This window comes from Chinchilla lanigera, unplaced genomic scaffold, assembly GCF_000276665.1.
Source record: "Chinchilla lanigera isolate Chin_1 unplaced genomic scaffold, ChiLan1.0 scaffold00033, whole genome shotgun sequence".
Lineage (NCBI taxonomy): Eukaryota > Metazoa > Chordata > Mammalia > Rodentia > Chinchillidae > Chinchilla > Chinchilla lanigera.
This window is the reverse complement of record NW_004955434.1, coordinates 2,523,521-2,548,483: the sequence shown is the minus strand read 5'-3', so window position 1 is coordinate 2,548,483 and position 24,963 is coordinate 2,523,521. Positions and strand designations below refer to the sequence as shown.

At 43.6% G+C, this 24,963-nt stretch overlaps 1 protein-coding gene and 1 long non-coding RNA gene across 12 annotated transcripts in view; one reads left to right on the top strand and one right to left on the bottom strand.

The window, feature by feature from the left end:
* LOC102028568 overlaps nucleotides 1-24,963 on the top strand; it is a 212,481-nt gene that overhangs the window by 133,173 nt on the left and 54,345 nt on the right. The gene's annotated exons all lie outside the window — the stretch shown is intronic.
* Nucleotides 4,657-24,963, bottom strand: part of Trpm3 (transient receptor potential cation channel, subfamily M, member 3) — a 526,019-nt gene continuing 505,712 nt past the window's right edge. For 9 of the 10 annotated variants that reach the window (XM_005388528.1, XM_005388530.1, XM_005388531.1 and 6 more), the window contains 4 exons: nucleotides 17,054-17,204; nucleotides 16,767-16,966; nucleotides 13,042-13,174; nucleotides 4,657-8,383 (listed from right to left, as the gene is read on the bottom strand). In XM_005388528.1, the coding sequence (XP_005388585.1) occupies nucleotides 6,931-8,383; nucleotides 13,042-13,174; nucleotides 16,767-16,966; nucleotides 17,054-17,204 (1,937 nt within the window). In that variant the 3' untranslated portion in view covers nucleotides 4,657-6,930. The remainder of the gene's footprint in view (nucleotides 8,384-13,041; nucleotides 13,175-16,766; nucleotides 16,967-17,053; nucleotides 17,205-24,963) is intronic. The other variant, XM_005388552.2, reaches the window with a different exon arrangement.

Below are 24,963 nucleotides of genomic sequence, written 5' to 3'. Positions count from 1 at the left end.
TTATAGGAATTCATTTAAAAATGAGATCTGAATAATTTTTCCCCTTATAAACTATGGTTAGAACATTTACAAATAAGAGTCTAAGTGCTGTGTGATGAAATGGCTGTGAGTCGAGTGTACTGCACGCATCGTGTTGCGCAGCGGTAGCAGCAATAAAAACTCAGGTCGGATGCTATGGTGATAGGAAGCAGGCAGGTGAGTCTTCACACAAGGCTACGGTGCTCCCCCACAGAGATCCTGCGTTTGGGTCCAGAATGATGTGACTTACAAATGTACATACACACATCATTGAGCAGATCCTGAGTAACCCTGCATAGAGGGAGTTCTGCTCCCAGTTCTCTGTATTTCAGGAGTATACTCGTTAAGTCACAATCAGGAAACTGTGACCCCGGGTGGTGCTAAGTCAGGGATCCCAGTTATGCCCTTGGGAATGCTGTTGGCAGACACACTGGTATGGCCAGCACAGTGTGTGAGAACACGAGTTTGAGCTGGGCTTGGTGGTTTGTTCTCATGGACCAAACCACTGAGGAGGCTAAGGAGGAAGGATCACTTGAGCCCAAGGAGTTTGAGACCAGCCTGGGCAACATAGTGAGACCGTGTTAGACAAAGAAAAAGAAAAAAAGGAAGAGACAAAATCTGAATTTGAATATCTTTGTGGCAGTGTGTGGAATCTTCAGCCCTCCGGATCCTATTTCTGCTGTCTTTCACCGTGCCTATTCCCAGCTTTCTGTTCTGGACCTGGCCCCACATTGAGTCCTGCAGTCCCTTGATCTAGATGCAGATGCTCCTGTTGTACACTAAGCTGGTGAAGGTGTGAGAGACTCTTTTGGGATTCAAATAGGCAAAGAATCGGATGAGGCAGATGTGTGTGCAAGCCAAATCAGGAGGGACTAAGTTAGTGGGAAGACTGGGCCAAGGTTAAAGTCTGAATATTTGGCTTTTATCAGGTAGTTGCTATTTCGCTTGCTGTGTCGGGCTCCACAAGGTGCTGAGGTTATGGAAGTCAAGATCTGTTGGCCTCACAAAGAAAGAGCTAGTGTTGGACTAACAGAAAAGAAGGAAGCAAAGGGGGTGAAGAAGGCTGAATTTTCATCTGTGTTCTCAGCAGCTGCCCCACCTGGATGGCTGAGGTTGTGGCTGGTGCGGAGGCCCCTCCAAAGCCTAAGGACTTGTAGACACACACAGGTCATTTTCCCTTTCCAGCACAGACTGCAATGTATAACAGGCTACAGATTTAAGGTAGCTGGTCAGACTTGCTAAGTTAGGGAAAGGAAAACTCATCCCACTGTTATTGCATTTGCATTACTCGATCAGCTAATTGTCTCTTAGATAATTCATTAAAGTTGTTACATCTTGATTTTGTTAGCAATATGTGCGAGGAAATCATCAGTGAAAGGTAACCCAATTACTTTCTGGGAAAAAAGAAGGAAAATAAAATTTAAAAATCTTGTTTTTCTTAAATCAGAACCAACTCTGTTGGATGATTCCAATCGGAGACATAGAATGTTTGACTTGTAGAAGAAAGAAAAAAGATAAAGCAAAAATGTTGGGGGGCAGAGAGACAGAGAGAGAAAGAAAGAAAGAAAGAAACAACTTAGGTCAGAGCAAGAGGAGAGAAAAGTTCCCCCAGTCATTTTAGGAGCAGTCATTCACGGGACTGTGCTAATTGGCCCTTCTCTTTCCCTGAATGGCCCCTGATAATGAAATGGTGATTTCTTTAGAGAGTAATCTATTCAGAGTCACCTAGTGCTCAATTACCCACCTCCCACTCCCCTGGCCAGGCTCCCCCACCAAGTGAGAAGGTCACAGGATAAGGAAGGAGATCATATGTCCTGTCATGGGGTCACTCATTCATAATGATCTGTTGACATCTGCCCTGTCATTATGGGACCTTTTGCTTTCAACTCTGGTTTATGATTTCCACCCAGTAGCTCTAAAGAATCCAAAATGTGTCACAGATGCATGAACACCTAGACCTTGGTAATCTCAAGTGGCGTTAGCTTGCCAACACCAGGTCCCATGGCTGTGCAACCTACAGTTAATACTTTCATATTATTTATTCAGAACTTAAAAACAGATCAATAAAACCCCTTAAAATAATTTGTTTTTAATTTTTAAAAATTGAACATAATCCTCAGTGTAAGAAGCTGCACAATTTGAGTGTGTTCCTACTGGGTTTAAGCATCACAGCAGGCAATAGGAAAATGTTAAGTGCCTTAGAAAGTCAAAAGAAATGCATAAAGGCATGCATGCATTTTGTTGACACAAAATTAAGACTGGGTTTAGAGAAGGATCACTTCATTTAAGTCACATTGTTATTGTTAAAGATAGTGAATTATAATGCAATATCTAGGCCGAGTATATAACCTCCTACGCACTAGCTTCACTTTATCTAGAATTGACATAGTGTTACTAAATGAACATATTTATAAAATACTGTACACTGCTTCCACACTGGGTCAGCAGATGTAAACAAACAGCTGATTCAACTGGAGCTTAAAATATTAAGTTCATTTGTCATATAGTCTTTTGCATAACATGCCAGTTTATCTTTCACAGAATCACAACTCGCCTACCACAGTTCAAGGGACTTGGTAGAGGATGTACGCCAGCTTATACAAATATTTTGCAGTGGTCTGAAGGAACGTGGAAAACATAAAGCAAGTCAGAGACAAAAATACCCATTTCATGAGGATACTAAATAACATGGAATGGGGAACATAATTAATCCTTGCAACATGTGCTCCTTTATTGAATGTTACAGATTTATAAATGATTATAAAGCTGTCCTGTAACGTTCATTAATACAACCACATGCTACAGCTATGCTGGGTTATACACAGGTTACATATATGTTAACATGTGTTTTATAGTACAGCATTGCCCAACACGTCCTGTGGTTTAGCCTATAGATACTGCATGATGGATGACTGGATAATATACTCTTTGAAGAAATTAAACAGCCCAGACATTCAGGAAGATTAGACTGTACAGCCTCAGAGTAAAAGAAAAACCATGAAAAACTATCCAGTTATCTACCATAATATTATCTATAGAAACCATATTTTAAGATACATTTGAAACATTCAGAAAAAACACATCTTGTGTTTTTATAAGTACATTTTTCCACTTGATTATTCTTACACATACATTTTAAATGGGCAACTTTCAAAGTATTGAATAATGTCCTGGCCCTGCAAGCTTAGACTTAAGAAACAAATCCAGTCCTGTAAAGTGCTGCATCACATTGCTAATATACCTTTTGGCTTGCAGAAATACACAAACTAGCTGTGACAGTTATACTCAAGCTTTCCAGCTCCCTATGGAAATCCATCAAGAAGGGGGGTTTTGGAATATAAATATAAAGTATATGGGTTAATCAGGAAACCTCCATGGTCATTTTCATAAAACAACCTTAAATTTTGTCCCAAAAGGAACAAGCAATTTAGAGCAAATCATTACACATGGTAGTGTATAAAAATCGGCACCTCTGAAGCAGATGAGTAAACCCAAGCCATTGCTTCCTTGAGCTCTCTATGACTTTATTTATGGCCCTCCATAACTTGCTGCTTATGAGTTGCTTAATTCGCAGAGACAGATAATTAACAATCCTCGATCAGGGACATGGTGGGATAAATGAGCTGAGCACAAGTTGACTATACAAGGCCACAGAATCAATGCCACACTGGTGCGTAGAGAACCCGAACATGGAACGAGATGGGACTGAAGAATAACACAGGTACGTACACAGGAAAGAGATGGCTTGTGAGAGTTACACAGTTTGTGTCTAAAATCATTTAAATTTGGCTTATATATTTCACACGCTTCACCAAAGATGTTAGCACTTAATTTTCATGCACAACAAAAGAACCAGGTAGTCACAAGGACAGGACTGTTAGGTATTTAGTTTCCCAGGGTTGTATTCTTTGCTTTCTGGAAATCGCGATGAATGGAAACACTGGTGCTCATCATGTCTTTCCCCCACTTCCAGTATGGTCCAGTATGAGGCACTGGAGGTGCTTGGTGTCCTGCTCTATGGTCAAAGAATAATGCTTTCACCTCCTTCTTGAGTTCCTCTAGAGACTCTCTCAGAGAGCCTTCAGCTTTGTGAGTGTGCTTGCTACTCAAAATCATCAAAGGTTAAGATGTAAGGACATTGAACTAGCCACATCTAATCTAAGGAATGAAAGTGACAGAACCTTGGTTCAAACTCTGGCGCTGAGACTTGGCCTTCCTGAGAATCACAGAGAAATGGTCTTCAAATATAAAGTGCCTATTATGACCATACTGATAATGGACAAACATGGTTCCTTTCTCTCACTGCCAATCAATATGGAATCGGGGCTCTCTGAACTCTTTGAAGTTATATTGCAATTACATTACACATGTATGTACATTTCTGGGGGCGGGCAGTGCCCATAGTTTTCATTGATCCTCACAGGGATTCATGACGCAGGAAATTTAAGAGACACCTGTTTTATTCACAGAATGCCTATTGGCTGAGAAGGAAACTCACCATTTGGGGCTCAGTAAAGTAAAAGAGTCCTTAAAGCAATATAAAACAAAAAATTTTGTTTTTGTTTTGTTTTTGAGACAGGGGATTGCTATGCTGTCCAGGTTAGCCTTGAACTCACCAGGTAGTCCAGGCTGGTCTTGAACTCACAATCCTCAAGCCTCAGTCTCCTGAGTGCTGGGATTACAGGTGTGTGGCACCACACCCAGCTACAGCAATTATAAATGAGGGGATTGTAAGTTATTGATTCACTTAAATACCAAGGATTTAAAATGAATCCTTCATGTATGTGATCTTGTCACTTTCTGTACTGAAAAAGTTGCTCAGGTTTTTTTTTCTTGTATTTTTTTTTTTAAATATTGAAGGCTAGAGGTTTTGTCAATGGATTTATTTGATTTCACAAAATGAGATATAATTTGTTATTTATGACTACAATTAAATAAAAGAATCAGGTAGTAGCTTGGACAAGGAACCTCGAGTCATTTTTCTTACAGGTCTTTTTTATTTTTAAACTTCAGTGATCCAACTAGGAATAAGAAGATTGGTGGGGTAGGGTGTCAAGATTTCTTTATCTCAACTCAAATCCAGATGCTGATCTAGAAGCTTATGCCTCTGTTTCAGAGTTCATAGTACTATTTGGTTTAGAACCCTGTGTCTGTTCTGATTGTACAAATCATATTATTATCTTTGTAAGAGAAACTGGAATAAAGGAGATGGACAGTAAGTGATTTGGGTCAAAAAGGTGCAGCGGTCAGGTGGTGAGTCATTTTGACAACTCTTGTTTGGTTCAAGGAAAAGTTAAGGTAACAGAGATTTAAAAAAATCATAATTTCAACATTTAGTCTAATACTATAATGAACTCTTTCAATGGGACTTCTTAGATATTAAAAAATTGTGGCTACATCTCCAGGAGATAGAAAAGTATGAGCCTCTTAAGAAAGCTCTCTATGTCTGTTTATATACTATATATAAACATGTGTCTCTCTGTAAATGCATATATATGTATATAAGCAGCATATACTATAGAACTCTTTATATGATTTATTTGCCTTCTATTTTGGCCTACTGTATCTTCTTTTTTTATAGCTCTGTATGTAAGAAAAATATTCATGGTATGCCTGCAACTGATGGCTTTGGGTTGATACCAAATTCCCATTCAATTCTAAGGTTATTTATGGTTTTGAAAACTTCCTTAAAAAGTACTTTGGAACATTTCCATAAAAAAGATACCAGCCCTTGAAAAACTCCAATTAAATTTATGCTGAGCTCAGATTAGATGGCAAAAACTCTAGGTATGAAAATATCCACATATAACCATGTATTCATATACAAAATGGTCATGTGATGGGTGTGGGAAATTGGGTTACATCTTGGGGAGTACTCAGAGGACAGGATGGGGTCATGCAAATGACGAAGTTCACAGAGCAGCAAAACACATAACGTGAATGGTGAGAATACAGTGATATCCCATATGGCAACCTCAGGTTAGTTCTGCCCACTGCATTTGCTTTTTTAAGTTCAATCATACATATTCAATGAGTGAATTCACTGATGACAGGTGAGATACAAAATAAATTTAAAAATATAAAATTATTTAATTACATTCATCCTGAGCTTGCTCGACTATACTCGAATGCCCACTGCATATAGTAAATCAGGTGGCTTTTCTTTTTAACATCAACTCTTCTTTCATTTTGATTGCAAGACAATAAAGGCATTTCTGTTCCCTTGTTTTCTCCAAAAAAGATAAAACAGTTGTGGCACCAGAAGTGAATATATATAAGAGACAGGTGAACTATGACTGTTACCTTGTTTTTTCTTTATAATGACCAATTACAGAAGTGTTGGCATGAGAAGGATGTGGGACGTTAGGTAGAACTGCTTGCTGCCGGCTTATACTGAATAAAAGGGATACTCTTCATCAGTCACCAGTGATGGAGCCAATGTGAAAAGAAAACAGAATTGAAGTTTAGAATATCTCATTGTGTATGCTGGCTATTTTATTTTATTTTGCAATCTAGCCCTGCAACCTAAGACTCCTGATAAAGGGCAGAAATCACAAGATGCCTCCTGGTACGGAGAGTGCTTGGAGCCCCCTGGTGCCCCGAGCTCACGGCTTCCTGCAGAGACTGCCGGTACACATTCATCTCTAACTTCTCTTCTCTCCCTCTGTCCCCTCCCTACCCAGCAATGCGAACATGCTTTAACTCCCCTTTGTTTGGCACTGGGTCAGATCAAATGCTTTCTTGATCTGTGGCCCTGAAGTCACCATTGTGTTAACATCTCCCAAAGCATTGCGTGTTTTGCTGAGCTAACAATAAAGTGGGGATGATTCGAGGAAGCAGGGGAAAAGGTGGGATTTGGGGGAAATTTTAGGGCTGGATTCTCAAGCCTTCTGCAACGCATAGTAAGAAGGTTTAGTTGTGCTTGCTTTCAAAGCTGTGGAAAGCCGACATTCTGGACAGTCTCCTCATGGACAGGCTGTCCCCGCGGCCCTCTGGCTTGGAGGATTTACTCCTCTGGAAGGGATTTCTCAGGCTTGCTGTGTTCCGCTGCCTGTCGAGTTTGTCACTGATGGAGAAGCTCTTCCGGGTGTGTGCATATGGAGCACTGGGCTCCTCTGCCGAGTAGCTGTTGGCACGCTCTATCTTGGGAACCGTGATGTTGTTGGACAGGGTTCTGTCTGAGCTGTCCCCTTCTTGTGAGGATATTGCGATCGTGGCTCTCCGGCCCCTGGCCTCATTCTCTTCACTGTCAGAGCAAGGGTGACTCAGTTCTGCCTCTCGTTCAGGATGGCAGCAGGATAAATCCTCCACTTTGTCTCCAAGCCCGCCAGGAAAGGTGGCTCTGTCAGCAATCACTTGAGGGGCGTTGACACACCTTGTGTCAATACAGTCTGTAATACTCGTATATTCTGCTGTTTTCACAGGCACCCCAAAGCTGGTGTAATAACTCCTCGAAGGAGAAAACATAAAGCTATGGGACTTCACGATGGGCGCCTCCTCTAGAGGGAAGGGGGCAGTGGCTAGGTAGCGACTGCTCTTGGAGCGCTCAATGGCGTGATACGTTGGTGGGTCTGAGTCCCAGGGGTTTTGGCATTCTGGGAGGTGGGTATAGTCTGAAGAAAAAGATCTAGTGTCCATGGAGGTAACATCTTCGAAATCAATGCTCCGGCTCGGAGGCCTGTCTGTGGGCACGAGGGTTGCGTAGGCACTGCTGGAAGGGGCTGTGGAAGGTGCCAGCGTGGAGAAGCTTGGCTCGCCCAGCCCAAGGATGTTCATGGAATTATCCAGGGGGTCGATATCACAGTGGAGCTCATCCATGGTGGAGACATAGATGTCAATGCATGACGATGGTCTTCTGGAATCAGGAACGATGGCCAAGGTGTTTGTAGGCGCTGCAGGAGCTTTGGATTCTTTTGCTACCGAATGGGAGCTAGTAGCCCGGTGTAGGCTCAGGGACCTTTCTTTAAAAATACTCTCCAACTTTTCTATACCACCTTTGTCTTTCATATTGACTGAATAGAACGAGTGGCTTCGCATACGGGGCATTAAGATTGGAGAAGTTGGGGACAAGGTCTCCTCACCTGCAGGGTCTATACTCTCTTGGAGCTTGAAGGTGTTTCCCTCCTGGCTGTTGAAGCTGCTCTGGCGGACAATGTAGGCGGCGTCTGTGCAGTCAGAGGAGGTCCTTGAGCGGATTTTGTTGGACTCAGCCCGCTCCAGACCAGTCAGGCGCTCCAGAGCCGTGGCCATGCGCCCGATGAGGTCCTCCAGCTGTGCCAGCCGGATGTCCACGGTCTGCAGAGAGGCCTTCATTGAGTGCTCTCTCTCGTTGACTTCCTCCAGCCGCATAGACATGTTCTCCACCCTGTGTGAGAAGAAGAGAAGAGTCACTGACCTCTGCGGGGTGTTTAGAGAGCAAAGACAGAGGGCGTCACAGCTGTGCCCCCGCCGTGGTGCCAGCAAGGCTGCTGTCCCACAGGGAAGCTGAGGGTCACAGGGAGCAGGAGGGGTGGGGGAGGAGAGCCCATTGATCCTTCACCAAGAAGCACAGCATCCAAATCTTTTTGTCCTGGAGGAGGCTTTAGAGATAATCTAGTCCAGTGGGCTTTCCTTTTTCTTTTAATTTTTATTTTGAGTCAGAGTCTAGCTGCATTTCCTCTGCTGGTCTAAACTCCTAGACTCCAGGGATCATCCCGCTGAGTAGCTAGGGCTGTAGATACACGTCACCAGGCCTGGAACATCCCAGTGGTCTTTAGCTTTCTGTTTAGCATGCCCTAGGTTCTGGGTTCTACTCCCTTTTAGAGCTGGACAACAGGACAGCTTTATTCCTCCTCCTTTTCTTTCTGGAGCTCAGCATGTACAAGGTTTGTATTTGAAATAAAAAGGTACTGTTTTGGAACAATTGCCTGTGGTCACCAGCGCAAGAGCTGAGAAACACCTTCTTGCCATAGTCTCCTGGTGACCTGCCCTCAGTCCCGGGGCCCAAAGTCATAGAGAAAGCTAACAGGTGATAGGCGGTATGGGGACACCAAGAGCAGGCATCGGAGGAGGCAGAACCTGCCCTAGGCAGTCAGCTGGACACAGCTCAGGAGCACAGGGAGGACAGAAGGAAGACAAGGACATAGAGGGAAGAGGCTTTCCAGGGAAAGCCAAGGGTGGAGAAGTGTGGTCCCAGGGAGTGAACCAGGCAGGAAACATAGGGCTCAGAACTATAATTAACTCCCCTATGAGTTCCCAGGTGGACTGGGATATCAGTCTTGCCTAAAACAGCAGTGAATTGGGTCATCTACTTTCTTACAGAATTCTGGGTGTGTGTAACCTCTGACCATCTAACTGTCTGATCATTTAGGTCATGGACCTAACTAATAGGAATTTATACAGAGATAATGCGAATTAAAAGGTCCTAAGGTCAGATTTACATATGTTTGTTCTGTAACTAGAGTACTTCCCCTAATCTTTTAAATTTGCCTTTTGAAAAATTAAGTGTCAGTGGGCATGCACCCCACATATGAGTTGGCCTCAGGAGCCAAGAAAGAGCACTGGGTCATGACTGTAGCCACTTGGAGCTGATTCTGATCAAGACACTCAGGAGATAAAATGAGAAGTAAATGGCAAGAATTTATGACTCGCTGGGGGTGCACAAGGAGATAGGTGCATAAAGTGACACATAAAAAAGAAACAAAGATAGGTAAAAGCCATTGTGTCCTGAGAAACCACTTTGAAGATACCAACATGTATTACAGCAGCCACTGATAATTTCCTACCAATCTGTCCATAACTCTGTAATGTTTCTATTGTTCCTATGCTATTTCATAAATGGATGTATGTTTATTACTATGTGTTTTCAGCAACAACCATTAAGAATAGTCAATGATTACTTAATCGATCACTCATGTATGGCTCTATTTGTTTTCCCTAGAAACCACTTTGAAGAAACCAAAGTATAGTACAACAATTATTGATAATTTCCTACCATTTTTGTCTGTTTTTTTTTTTCTTTTTCTTTTTTTTTTTTTTCCGGTACCGGGAATAGAACTCATGGCCTCGTGCTTGCCAACCAGGCACTGTGCCGCTGAGCTAAATCCCCAGCCCTGCCATTTTTGTCTGTAACTCACTATTATTTGTCTATTTGTTTTCCTGAGAAACTATCTTGAAGATACCAATAGGTAAAATAACAACCATTGATAATGTCCTACCACTTTGTCTGTAATTCGGTAAATCGCCCTATTACTATGTCATCCTTCTTTTACTCTTTTAAATAATTTTTTTTTTAAAAAGCCATTGTAAAAAATAAGACATTTATGGAAGAAACTCTTCATGTAACTTTTCATCTCTCACATTTGCACACGTTGAATGGCTCCTTTCAGAGTAACTTGGGGTGATCACAACTGGAGCCTAGAAAGAAGTGAGGCAGCAGGTAACCACGAGAGGGGAACAGGCTCTCAATGATTCCAATTTCAAACCTTTGCATTGGGGTTGTCTAACATTAAAACAGAATTATACGATATTTAATGACTAAATGGAATGTGCACAGTTAACTTAGATAAAACCCATCATGTGTGTCTATCCAAATATATCACATACAAGCACGTGTGTGTACAGAGCTCTGTCCCTATTCCCACACCCCAAAGGAAGTAAATAGGATTGGGGTTATCGCCTGCCGCTCCACTGAGAAAGCGCATGTCCTAGAGGATGTGTGAGATGGGCAATTGAGACCCACTTGCCCCTTGGTCAAGTGCTGTTCCCTCAGGGACCCCCTGGCAGTCTGGTTGTGCTGAGTGCAGCTCCAGTGTTGAAAGACGTTATTTTTTGGTGTGCTCACAAATACAAAAATTCCTCAAACAACCCAAATAAAACCCCAAAGAAAACACAGATGGAAGGCACAGAAACAGTGAGGCCTGGGTTTGGGCTCCTGGGCTTGGCCACGAGCACATGCTGGTCTCTGCAGGTCCCCATCCTGCTAATGCCCAGGACGTGGGGTGAGGTCTGTGTCCTGTGCTGGGTTTCTGAGAACCACTCACCTTGCCTACCTGTCTGCAACTCCTGCAGTTCCCAGAGAGGCAGAGGCTTCCGGCATCTTAGCACTCTTTCTTTCCTAACTTTCTCTCTCGCCAGGTCTATGGCTCTCCTGAATTCTGAAAACACTTCAAAGGCCTACAGACATCCACTGTGGAAATCTGTGTGAGCAGTAGTGTGTGCACATGGCACAGTTTTCTCAGAAGCACTTGGCTATGTGTCCATTAATAAACCGCCTTTCAAGGCCTCGGAATGAGAGAGGACTTTAGGTTTAGAGCTCTTTCCTCCGTTTGCCAGAAAATTCCTTTACATTGTATCATCAGAAAATGTTCTGTTTTGCAGTGACAGATGTATATAAACTCTCTGTGTTGCTTTAAACTTTATTAATGTTGGCCGGGTACCTATGGATACCATCATTCACTGACATAAGTATATGTATCTATTTATCTAGACTGCATTCTGATGTCTTTTGGTTTATTGAAAGGAACAGTTAATGCTTAATTTTTCTTTGATCAATTTTCCATGTTTCTATCTGGTAATCTGAACAACTAATTTGAAGACAGCAATATCAATATAACAACCATTGGTGAATCCCTATCATCTTGTTTAGTGAAGTTCCGTATCGTTTCTAAGGTTTTTTTTTTTTTATTATTTTTTATTCTCTTTAATGGTTTGATCAACCTTGCATTCTTACATCTGATAATCTGAGCAACTTCGTTGGGGGTAACAATATGTTATATAACAACCACTATTAATTCCTATCATTTTGTTTTGAAACCCTGTATCATTTTTATTGTTTTTGTCTATGTTGTTGTTATTTTTTAAAATTCTCTTTAAAATAAAAAAAGAAATAAAAAGGACAAAGAAGTCATTGATGTGGTTTCTACAGTCATTAGAGAATGTCTGCTGTGGAGACACAATGTCATTTTATGAGAACTAGAGATGACTGCCTTAAATCTCAGAATTCTGAGTCATATCGACTAAAATCGTCAACATAGTATATTTTTCTACACTATTTATAATTTGGCCTTCCCATCTTTATATTGGGAATGGTTAAAATTTAAGTTACACCACTGCTGGGTAACACTCGGAGTATTCTTCAAACAGTAGTTTGTTAACACTCGGAGCTGGGTGTGGCGGTACATACTTGTTATCCTACCACTCGGGAGGCTGAGGCAGGAGAATGGCCATGAGCTGAGGCCAGCCTGAACTACATAACGAGACCCTGTCTCAAAAAACAAAAATAAAAAATACCAGTTTCTAAATGCTGGGCTTTGGAATGTACTGGCCTGGAATGAAGGTTTTATGAGTCTATAGCAAAACAAGAAAAAATAAGAAAATGTAGGATCTTTTACATGCATCTAGAGTTATCAGACTTAAAGGATTTCATGCTTTTTATTTGGAGATTTTTAAAAATAGCCCCACTGGTCCTCAAATCTATTTGGTCAATGGGATCTGAAAGTATATAATCACTGGGTAGAAAGACTTGTGTCTATTTTTTTTTTTTTTTTATCTTGTTCTATGAAAAGAAGAAAACTAATCAACTCTGGAGGAAACGAGCCATCCATGGTTATTCCCCTCAATTTATAGGTCTCTTGCTGCTGTGTTTTGAAAAATCTTGAGCACTCAGATGAACCAGGCACTAGGACATTTCTATGCTGTTGGACACACACGAAACAGAAGCCTATATGGGAGAGCACCAAGTCGGGCTGGGTCTCTCTTGCTTTGTGTCCTGGCCAGAACTTCCTAGTTTCTGGCCTGGCCTCCTCGGCTTCTCCTGTCTCAGAAGGCAGCCACTACGGCCCGCAGAAGTCCAGAGTCCCTAAGTCTGGGATTTCATGTGTAGACACAGGGTGTGGGCGATGTTCTGTTCTTCCAGGAGCTCCTGCATTTCTTGGACAGTACAAATAAACACAAAAGGTCTTGTTTTGGGACCACAAAAGCAAACTCAACTGGCCAAGCAGCCCTGGACACACAGCTCTCTATGGAGGCGCCTGGGGAACACACCTTTCAGAAGTCACGCGGATCCTCTCATCGTTGGATGAGTTGAATCGATCATCCTTTTCTCTGAAGTATTCTTCTATGCACTGCTCTTCAAAATCATGTACTTTTTTGAGCTCATCATCAGTTATGAAGAGTTCTGTGAAAAAAAAGAAACAAACCAATGACAGCCATGAGACAGAGAGGTAAAGTTGGCATCAGATTTATGGGCCCGATGACATTGTTAATATAAATCAAGGCCTGGGAACAGAGCCTAGACTCTAAGTCAAACGAAATCCAAACCCAGGTAAGCAGCTTGCATCAACATTTTCCTTCTGAACATGAGATTTGCTCTGGGTCTCTGAAGTTCAGCTGAGTATGTCTGGCAGACTGCAGGAGCTGGTTAGAATTACACAAGTGATAGCTGATGTGGTAAGTGCCTGTAATCCTAGTACTCTGGGAGGCTGAGACAGGAGGATACAAAATTTGAGCCCTTCATGTGTAATTTAGCAAGACCCTGTGTCTGGAAGGAAGAAAGGAATGGGGAGAGGAAGGGAGAAGTGCAGGGAGGGAGGGAGGCAGCCACTCAGACTGGGGATGTAAGTCAGTACAGAAGCCCTGGGTTCAGGGCTAATGTGGGTGGGGGGGAAGAATTACACAAGTGATAAAACCATGGACATAGGTAAATCAAAAAATGGTGAAACAATTCTGAATATGGGTGTTTCTTTTCTTTTTCTTTTTTTTTTTTTTGAAACAAGGTCTCACTATGTAGTTCAGTCTAGCCTTGAACTTGTGATCATCCTGCCTCAGCTTCCCAAGTGCTGGAATTACCGGCATGTGCTACCCCAACTGGTTGGATGTTTTAAAAAAATTTCTGGGCTAGGGGTGTGGCAGACAGATGTTGACCGATGACCCTTTCAGAATCCCATTTTTCCTTATCCTCTTCCCACTACTGAGGCAGGAAAGCCAAATACATGTATTTCTACTGTCCCTTGAAACTATTTACAACCATGAGATGCAGTTTGGGCCAAGAAACAAAATAAGTCTACTGCAGGGAGAGGTACTGTATTGGGGAGAGACTTGGCTTTTTTGATAAAATAAAGAGATGTGGTTGCTTCTTTCTACATTTCTCTTTCTCTCTCTCTTCTGTCTTGAACATAAGTGTGATGTCTGGAAGTGCAGCAACTGTTTTCTGATCATAAACAAAATAGCACAAAAGGAATTGTTGGGCCTGTAAATAGAAGGACTAGGTGTTTTACTTCAGTGAGCCATTGTTGGGTTCTGGGCTATCTCTCCTGACTTTGTTGCATGAGACAAAGAAAGCCTTATTTATTCATGCTATTATTGCTCTGGTTTTCTGTTAGTGGGAGATAAACTTATTCATAACTGAGACAGCAGTGGGAAGAGCCCAGTGGAAATGTGAACCTTTAAATGGCTTATGAATCAGGGTTAGGGTGGGAGAGCTGCTTTGGGAAAACATCTACGGACAGGTCTTTCTTCTAATCCTGTGCCCTTGAAGCATCACAGAGATTGTCCCAAAGGCTTGGAGCCCTGAATCCGTGACCCTTAGGGATTTTATCTCCTGAGATTGCTCTTGTTTGCTTTGAGGCCTTGGTCTGAACTTGATGAGGGCATGGAAAATATGAGTCTAAAGCAGATGGGTGTGAGGAAAACACCAGGCCCCTCCAGCGTGGCTGTCTGTGAGGCAAGGGAGGGCGTCATCAGGAGAGGGCACCCGAGCTTCAGTCCTGAAATCATGGAGAACCTCGGGCTGGGCAGAGAGGGATGGAGAGAGGCCATGTACAGGGACCCCAAGTACGGACTCTCTTCTGCTATTGCTATATTTGAGACCAAAAAGCATGTGCTGAATACTTGCTCTCTTGGCCCCTTAACTTTGATTTCTTTAGCTATGTGTAATGCTCTTTTCATAAAAATATTCCTTTAAAAATTCCATCAATGTGACACATTTTACAATGCAACTTGAGTGCTTTTATCTGGGGTCAAATAAGAAGCTGGCAGGGTCCTGGGATCTTGCCCTGACTGAGAAAGGCGCTAAAGGGCTCTCCTCTGCTCTTTGTGGTTTCTGACCCAGCCACAGCTCTGAAACCCTCCTCCCCCGAGACCTCAGACGCTCTGCTCCTCCTTGCCTGTGTCCAGACACCAGGTGATGCTTTCATTGGTGCTGTGGCGGGAGCAACAAGGAGCCCGAGTCAGGGTTTTTGGAGCTGGCTTCACCCACTCCAGTGTCTGGCTGCCGGTGCTGTGGTCTGCAGACTGTGGGCTCCAGAGTGGAAACAGATCCCTGGACCACCCCGTGTCCTGTGCTGGATCCCAGACCTCCTTTCCTAAGTGTTCTGGATGAGAGATTTTCCTTTTCCAGCCAGGAAACATCTATTGTAAGTGGCCTCAGGCACTGGAGGTGTTACTCATTAGAGCCTCTTTTCTCTGGTCTGCAGCCCAGGTGCTCCCTGCTGGCTGAGGATCCTGGGTACCCAAGCTTAGAGTTTAACTCATCGGTTACCCTCCCTCGCTCCTTTAAGCTTTCTGTGTATCTAGACTTGTGCTGCAAATGGAAACTATGATCTTTGGAATTTCCAGCTCTTTCCAACCCTCCCATTTTAATGCTGAGAAAGAAGGTGGGCATTGCTATGTCAGGGAGATTATTAAGAGATTCAGAGTTAAAGAACAAGTTCAGTGGCTTTTGTTGTAAACTTTGGATGTACTGGGATCACACAGAGGGAGGTAGACTCCTATGCCACCATCCCAGAGGTGCTTGTTTGTAGATTTAATGTAGGTGGTTGACTTGACACACCCTGAGAAGCTTGTTTTTATGGGGCTGGGCTCTGGGTAGAGCATTGGTCCCCAAGGAGCACTTAGGAATCTGTAGGACCTACCTGCATATAATCGTGGAGGCAGTCAGGCTATATTTCCTGCAATGGGGGGTACAGTATTACACAAAGGAATCCCTCCACCCCAGGGCCAGTAGAGTTAGTGCTTCCTTTTAGAAACACTGGGTATGTCTAAGCACAGAGGATGGAGGGTAGAGAATCTTCTGTTTTGTTCTTTGAGTAATGGAAAGTGAGTCTCAGTTATTTTGAGGTCACATAGGCACAACCCTTGGGGTTTGGGGAAGTGTTGATACCTGAAAAAATAACAGCTCCAGAAATGATAATGGAAAATTAAACTTAGTTACTGAAATTCAGCTCATGTCACCATGTTTAAAAATGATATATAAGGTGGATGTAATGGAGCTTGCCTGTGATCCCAGCTACTGGGGAGACTGAGGTGAGAGGGTCACAAATTCAAGGCCAGCCTGAAGAACTTAGTGAGGACCTGTCTCAAAATGGGTGGGTTGCGGGGTGTAACTCAGTGGTAGACTCCTCAGAATGCTTGCATAGCATGTGTGAAGCCCTGGGTTCTATCCCCAACGCTGCAAAAGCAAAAATGAAAGATATAGCTTGTAGTATTGGGTGTATGTTAATAGGTTAGTGTATTTCATGGTGGGAATAAAACGCTTAGGACCCATGAAGGTGCTAAAATGGCCCTGCTGGAGACCAGTTTTATCTCACTAAGGAACCAATGCAACTGAGAACACAGCATTTCAGCCTCTCCTGTCTTCCTCCCAGCACCATGGCCCATGCTCACGGACACCCTTAGACTCCTCCCAAGTCTTGAGGGCCACCTGCAGTCTGTATTCTAGCACTTGCTAGGGATTTCCAGTTGTGGTCACCAGGCTGTCACCAGCAGCTTACTCAGGCCATAGTCTCTCTCATCCGGGTCACTCTCGTGCTTCCTCCAGCGGCAGCACAGGTGCTGAAATATCATGGTCATGTGGCTGAAGATGATCAGAGGCGGGGGCAGGACTGGCCTCTCATGGAAAGTCATGATCAGTTGATACCTCTGAAACTTCCACACTTGGTTAGATATCGACTTAACCTCAAAAAATGTATTGCTGAAATCAACCAGAGAAAAGTAAGTGAGAAAATCCATTGCTTTTGATAGCGTTAGTACCCCCTCCCTCCATTCCACATCCACTCACTTAAAGACGGCAATGAGGAGGTTGACAAGCAGGATGTTTGCCACCAAGAGGTAGCAGGCCATGATGGCCGGGACAATCCAAGCTCCTGTCTTGCAGGGAGGCAGCTGGATAATCTTACCATCCTCCCGCGTCTCGTTTTGTCCACAGGGAGCTGGAGGAAGCAACACAGGCAAGAAATAAGAGATAGTGGCTCCTTGATATGTGTGTGACTGATTTGAATGAAGGATTTAGATGGAAGAAAAACACAGCCATCTCAAACAGAAGAAAGTTCCAAAAAGCCAAACTACAGAAATGAGAGCTTCATGAATATCCCAAAGGGCTGCCACTCCAGGGGGTAGTGAATGAGTTCTGCTTGCTTTCCCAAGTTGTCATCCCAATGGAAGAAATTGTCATCCCACTGTCCCTTGGCCCCTGACCCTGGTGAGGGGCTCTTCTATGCCTTTAGATGCCTGGTGAGGGCTTTCCTGGGGAGCACTAAGGAGTAGAGCCCTACTGCTCAGCAAGTTACTTTCAAAATGTGCTGTGGAGGCCAGCAGTGTAGGAGCACCAGCTTTTCAGGGCTGTTGACTGGGAATTAACAGTGGGGCAGCTGTTAATTGCTGCAAGAAACAACCCAAAAGCTTGGAGCTAATGATATGCTGTCGCAGGACAGAAGGAACAACGCCTCGGGAAGTGTTTAGTGTCTGTCTCTCCTGATGGATGCGATTTCGCAGGGAGGGACAAAGGGTTGTGATGCTCACATCTACCTGCTTTTTGTTCCAGCAGCATTTTCATTCCCTGTGCTTTTCAGGGCACACAAAACAAAGGCTAACTGTAGTTCATAAGTGAGCAAATGAGGGTCATAGAACGATCTGGGGTGGGGGTAGGGGTGAGGAGGAAGGCGATCTGTGGGACTGCATGAGTGTGAGCATGAGCATGGATATTGTGCTAATGAGGCCCACTTGGCATCCCCAGGTAAATGCCAGAAAAAAATAAATCCTTGCCTGTGCTTCCCAAGTACTGCACCAACGATGTGGCCTTAGAACAGGGTCCTCTTGCGTGTGTGTGTGTGTGTGTGAGAGAGAGGAAGCTGGGCTGGGAGAGTGGGCAGGAGCACCGATAGGTCTCAGCAGTTGCCCCAGGGTGCCAGGGAGGTTTGCAGAGCTGACCTAGAATCTACTGGACTGGAGCTTCTGGCAAGGGAGTGTCCAGTGTCTTCTCCAGAGTCCCCATTGCTGGGCTGTGCACTCTGCTGCAGTCCTCAACCCTGGCTGTCCAGGGATCACCTGGGGAGCTTGAAAATGCACACATGCCGAACTCTGCCCCAGACAACCAGAGGCTCTCAGGGGGACCTAGGCATCACCTTTTCTTATAAAATTTCCCAGGTGCTTCTCACTTGTTGCTAAGGTTGATCACACTGAGCTCCCACTGGAAGTTTAAGGAAAATTACATTATTTTTGACATGCTTTGAAGACCAAACTTTTACCAAGACCCTGTTTTTATGGCCAAGTCAAGATGGCCAAGTGCTTCCTTTGGTTCTGCCTGGAAGACAATTGGATATTGGAATTGGATGTTTTCTAGGAGGTGGAATTTCTTTTGTTATTGGCAGGTGTGGCTCTGACCACCCAAGACAGCCTTGTAAGAGGTCCTCACCATTTCCCTCTTTGAAAGGAAAACCCAGTGACAGAGGACATGCTGGCTTCAGGATGAAGTCCCAACTCTGGGGATGGCTGACCCATTGCCATCTCCTGGAACTGCCCACATCTCCCTCTAGGCACAAACTGGACCATTTCCCTCCAACATGATGCTCTGTGACACCATGATGCTCACCACAGACCCAAAAACAATGGAGCCAAATGATCATGGACTGAAACTTCTAAAACCATGAGCTGAAACAAACTTTCCCTCTTTCAGGTCACTTATGTTATCTATTTTGCAACAGGGACGGAAAGCTGGCAAGGACACTTGTCTGGATTCCACACAAACTTCACTGTGGGAAAAATTACTTTTCAGGGTATCACAGCTGAGGGGGAGAGCAGGGAGAAGAGCAAACACATTTCCATGAACATTAAACAGCATCTGCAGTACCTCTCTAGGTCTCTTGTATGCCTCTGCTTCATTTCCCAAAGGGCCTCCCTAGCTATAACTTGGACCAGCTTAGTATTTTCAAGATTTAATTTGCTGTCAATATGACTGATGCTGGGAATTCCCTGCCAATCTGTTGGGTCTTAATTTATTCCAGCTTCTCCAACCTTTCATTCATCCTGCCTTTGTAGAGGTAGCATTAATTTAGTGGTTAGGAACATGAATTATAGAGAGGACTTGAGTTCAAACCCTGACTCCACTATTTTCAGATGACCTGGCTTTATTCCATGAGCTTCACCTTCTTCACCTATGAAATGAGAGAAGTAATAGTACATACTGTGGGGGCATCATCAGATTTGTTATGTCAGAAAAGTCGTGAGTATTAGTCAGCTTTGTCACTGGTGAGATGTTTACCTAACACCCACAACTTAAAGGACAAGAGGTATAATTTGCTCATGGTTTCAGTCCTAATCAACTGGCTGCAAGACAGACACACAATGGTGGAAGGTTGTGGCATAGCAATGTGGCTTCGTTCATCGAAGCCTTGAAGCACAGCAGGGGAAGGGTATTTTAGTGGAAGGGGATGGAGTAGATGTAGAACCCCAAGTGAACACCTCCAGAACCCACCCAGACACACCTAGAAGTATGTTCCACCAATGTCCAGTGTGTCTCCCAATCCAGTTGAAACTCCATTGCTAACCACCTCATTTCACCCCTTTTCAACTTGCTACCTAAACACAAACCTAAATCTAAACACTTTGCTTTAATCATACTTAATCTCTAAGTAAAGATAATGAATTCATAATTCTACCTAAAATAATACAACTATGCAGCATACAATCAGAAACCAGCAATCCTTTCCCCAGTATCTCAATAGTTCCAGCATTTTCAAAAACCCAAGTCTGTTCTGAGACTCAAGGCAAACCCTTGGCTGTGAACTGCTGTAAAAATAAAAACATAAGTCACATAATTTTGAGGTACAATGGCTCAGGGAAAACATTCCTATCTTAAAAGGGAGGACTAGGAGAATAGAAAAGAATCAGACCAAAGCAAGACTGAAAGCTAGCAAGGCAGACCTTAAGTCCTATAGTTCCACATCCAGGATTCAGGGCACATAGTGGTAAAAAGTGAGCTTGAAAGGTCTTGGAGGTAGCTTTACCTCTATGGTTTTGCCAGTTGGACCTCCCGCATAGCCTCCCCTTTGAGCTGGCTTCACTCATGGCCTGAAACTTTCCTCAACAGATATTCCACATTGCTGGCATCTCCAACTTTCTGATGTCTCTGCTACACTGTTGACTTCATTTCCACAACTTTATGACTAGCCCACTCAGGAGCTCCTTCCCTGGCTTTCCAGGTCTTCCTTTGAAATTGGGTCTAAGCCTCCCTGGCTCTATAACTCTTGCATTCTAAATACCAGTAAAATGAGCATCATGTGGGTGATGTCAAAGTCACTGTTAACAGAAGCACTAGACAACTGTCCTTGGACCATAGCTGCATCAGCATCTAAGTGCCTGGATATCTGAGTGCAGTGAAATGAATCCTGGGAAAACAGTCACTTAGGAGATACTTGTCAAGGAGGGATCCCAGCCACTTTATTCTCAAAACAAAGGGTGACACCTTTTGCACCCTTGATCCTTCAAAGACTAGAGTCTTGCTAATTCTTGATATGCCCTGAAGGTATCTTTCTTCCTGACCGTATAAAAAGTACTTAATTTCTTTTTAATGATGCTAATCTTTTTAGTAGGCCCAGCTCCTTTGGCCCCAACATAGTTCTTTCTCTGCCAAAATTCAAGTTTTTGAAATTTTTCTGCTCTGTCCTTTATTCCCACTTTTCACTGTAAATCCGGTTCAAAGCAGCCAGTGGTACCCATGTCATAGCCTGAATGTTAGGCTGTCTTGAAATATTCTTCACCACATTAATTATTCTACTTTCCTTAATCTCAGTCTACTGTACAAATCACAGGAGATGGGTTAAATGTAGACAAATTTTCTGCCAGTGTAACCTGCATGGGCTCTAGTCCAACTGCCAATGGAATCCTTGTTCCTAACTTAAACTTCCTATGCATGGCCTTTACCACCTGCATTTCTAGCAGCATTCTGGTCTTCTGAGGTCTGATCAGAACCTCCCATCAATCTCTGCTTATAGCATTCGAAGGCTTCTCTAGCTACCATCTCCAAACTTTTTCAAACTCCTCTTGCAAACCAGTGTCAAGGGCTTCTAAACCACATGGTCAGGTATAGTCACAGTAACAATCCTATTTCCTTGGTGCCAGTTTTCTGTACTGGCTTTTTTGTTGCTGAGACACAAAGGTCTAACACCCACAATTTAAAGGAAGGAGATATTTAATCTGTTCATGGTTTCAGTACGCGAGTGGTGGGCTCATTGATATGGAGGTAGAAGTGAATGGCAGAGCAGAGATGCTAAGTGCACAGCAGGAGCCAGAACGAGAGAAGAGTGCCAAAGTGGAAGGGTCAAGGGAGCGGAAACAGATCCCAAGGTCATGGCTCCATGACCCACCCAGGCGCACCTCCAAGTGTGCTCCACCAATTTCTAGGACAGATTCTAAAGTCAATCAGTGTGAAACACCACCCCAACCACTGCAGCAAGCAAAGCACATGTCTCAGTATTTAGCTTGCAACATTCAATGAACGTGAATTGATGTCATCATTAATATTGCTATTTTTGTAATTAAGGGACTTTAGGCTTCTTGGGCTTAGGGGCAATGTCTGAGTTCTCTTGGTTTTACAATCACTAAACATAGCATTTATCTACAAACATTTATTGAGTGATTAAAATACGCTGGCTACAGGGCATCTTGGGAGTCAGAGACTACTCCTGTTAAGGAACTCAGAATTTAGTAGGAGACCGAACACTGCATTAGTGTGTGGTATGAGCTCGGGTGGCAGTCCTGAGAAGGACATTTCTGCTTGAATTGCTGTAGTCCCGGTAGCCTGAGTCATATAGAGTAGTCTGGTAATCAGGACTAGCCTGAGGAATATCATCTAGATTCTACAGCAACAAGTGCAGCATCCATGAATTAGATTGATCATTTTGACAGTCATGATGATAATAAACGTGAATCACTAAGAGACAGCCTTCATTTGGTAATATCAGCAAAGAAGCAGTGAACATTATATACAGAAGTCAGTGCAAAACATTGCTCTATAATGTCTCCTAATGATGTCCCTGCTCTGGGTATTTATCTGCTAGAAAGTGCAATGACTCACACTATGTCTGTCACCAATGAAGATGGAACTGGTAATGTAAAGCCCTGACAAGCAGCACATTTAAAGGAGGAGGAGAAGTTATTTGGATTGTCAATGGCACCAGCCAGTGTCTGAGGGCTCATGTTTCCAGGGAAGTGTCCTGGGCACATGTACCCGTGATAGCCCATGGGCGGATGTTTAGGGGCACGTGGGTTGGTGGCTACCATTGTGTTTCCTCCTTTCCTGGCTTTGGAACCTGACACTTGGGTGTTTTTTCTCCCAGTTCTCTTGAAAACATGAGTGCACAGTCGCTACCACCTTCATATCAAGTGGCGTGCTGCTGCCCCTCTCCTTACTGGTGGCAGTGAGTCCTTGTTGTAGATGTTTGTGCCCCTTCTTCTGACAAGAGCATATTGGTTTCCCCCTGTGGATTAATGCTGCTCTCACACTCAGCCCAGGAAGTTTGAGTGAAACAAACTCTAAATCCATAGCAAGAAGATGTATAAGTCTGTTTAATTCTCTGACGGCAGTGATTGATACAGGGATGGATATGTTACCCAAGCCTGACCAATCAGAGACAGTGAGCATTAGCTTTGGTTGGAACTAGTAGTCCCTGTCCAAGAGTGCCGCCATCACAGAGAGCAGAAGTGGGTCCCTAATCCCATCATTCCCGAAACCAGCCCTCTCCAAGTTCATGAATGTATCATTCTTTTTCTCCTAAGTCATTTTGAAGTGAATTTCCGTCACTTGCAACTGAGAGTCCTGACTAGTACTGGCAGCCCCATTTCCACCACCTGTCCACAGGCCAGTAATAAAAGATTCTTATGTTGCAGGCTCCCTACTCCTGAGAGGCTGCATTTGGAGTCTTGGGATAGACTTCGAAAGATAGGAAGGAGCAGCCAGGGACACAGAATTTGGTCTGATACAAGGTTGAATCACTATTGGAATTTCAGGATCCAGAGGCCACTGTTGCTCCTCCCCAAAATATAAAATAATTTAAGGAGAGGCTGGGGATTTAGCTCAGTGGCACAGCGCCTGCCTGGCAAGCGCCAGGTTGTGAGTTCGATTCCCGGTACCGGAAAAAAAAAATAATTTAAGGGGTCGATAATGTAGAACTTGACTTTTGTTTTTCTGTCCAATGGGGCTCAGACTCAGAAGTTGACCACAGATTCACCCTAGTGTAAAACAAGGAGGGGTACATGCAGTTTGGGAACTTTGACCATGCACCTGGACACAGTCAGCTACCTCTGAAGTGAGAAAAAATTGTTCTAGAAGCCGATCTTGCATAGGTTAAGCCCGGGTGTAGGCACAGAGGGGGAAAGCTACATCTAGGCAGTCTTTGCTAAGTTGAAAGGGATCCAACATTTGTAGATTCAGATTATCTTTGGTTTATTTATGTGGGCTGCCCTGAGATACTGCATGATGGGAAGCTGAACAGGCCATTTCTGCTAACTATACATTCATCTGCAGAAACAGACAATTGGGCTCTGGAGCACTTTGTAGGGCACAAAGTCACACTCCACCAGAATATGTGGATGACGGGAAGAAAGGTCTCCCTTTTCTGTATCTTCTGGAGGGTTTGGAGTACAGCCTGCCAGTGGTTGATACTTCTTTTTTGTATAAAATCTTTATTATTTACTTTTAAAATTTTGAAACGGGGTCTTACTAAGTTGTCCAGGCTGACCTTAACCTCGTGATACTCCTGCCTCACTTTGTCAGTAGCTGGGGTTACACAGTCATGCCCAGACTTTCATAAACTTCTACAGCCAAAGAGGTTGGGGATGTAGCTTCGTGGTATAACACTTGCCTAACATGACTGAGGCCCTGGGTTCAACTCCCGGCACTGCAATGAAAAACAAAACAAAGCCTCCAAAACTCAAATAAGGGCCAACAGCATTCTTCCTGGAACATAAGCTTCAGGGAAGCAGAGGTTTTTTGTCTCTTTTGTTTCACTAAATACTAGAACCCTGCCTCTAGAGCTTCCTGGCACACTTCCTGGTTTGCTGCTTGATAAATATTTGCAGGCAGGACTGTCACTTGTACATCTGGCCTGCAGTGATGCACTTCGCTGGGTCGGCGTCCACTTTCCTATTTACTCTACGACCTCATTATGTGTTACCATGACCTGCTGATGCAGGATGGCTCCTGTGATAGTAAAAAACTGACCAAGAGAAACAACAGACTTTTTTTTCTTTGTTTTTGGCCATTGCCAAGGTGAAAGCAACACGCTTATTCTTTGGCAAAGGCTCTGGAAAATTTCTCTGAGTGCTGTTGTGCACATCTCCATAGCAAACCAGCCATGGCACCCCATCTTGTGTCCGTGACAGAAGCTGTTAATTATCCGGACATGCTTTCCCTCTCAGCCCATATGTGACCTTGGACTCTTTCAGAACGCTTTTAAAGATAAAACTCCTAAAAGTACAGCCAATCAAATAAATGATGCAGCATCATTCTTTTAGCTCCTTTAACAATGGAAATGTGAGGTTGGTGGGAAAAGATCATTTCTGGCCCACTTCAAAATCTCCCAGAGCCCACCCGGCATGGCTGAAATTCGACCTATACTGACTCACAGTTGTACAAGAAGGACTCCAAAAGAGTCAGAATCCAGAATCATGTGGTTTTTTTTTTTTTTTTTTTTT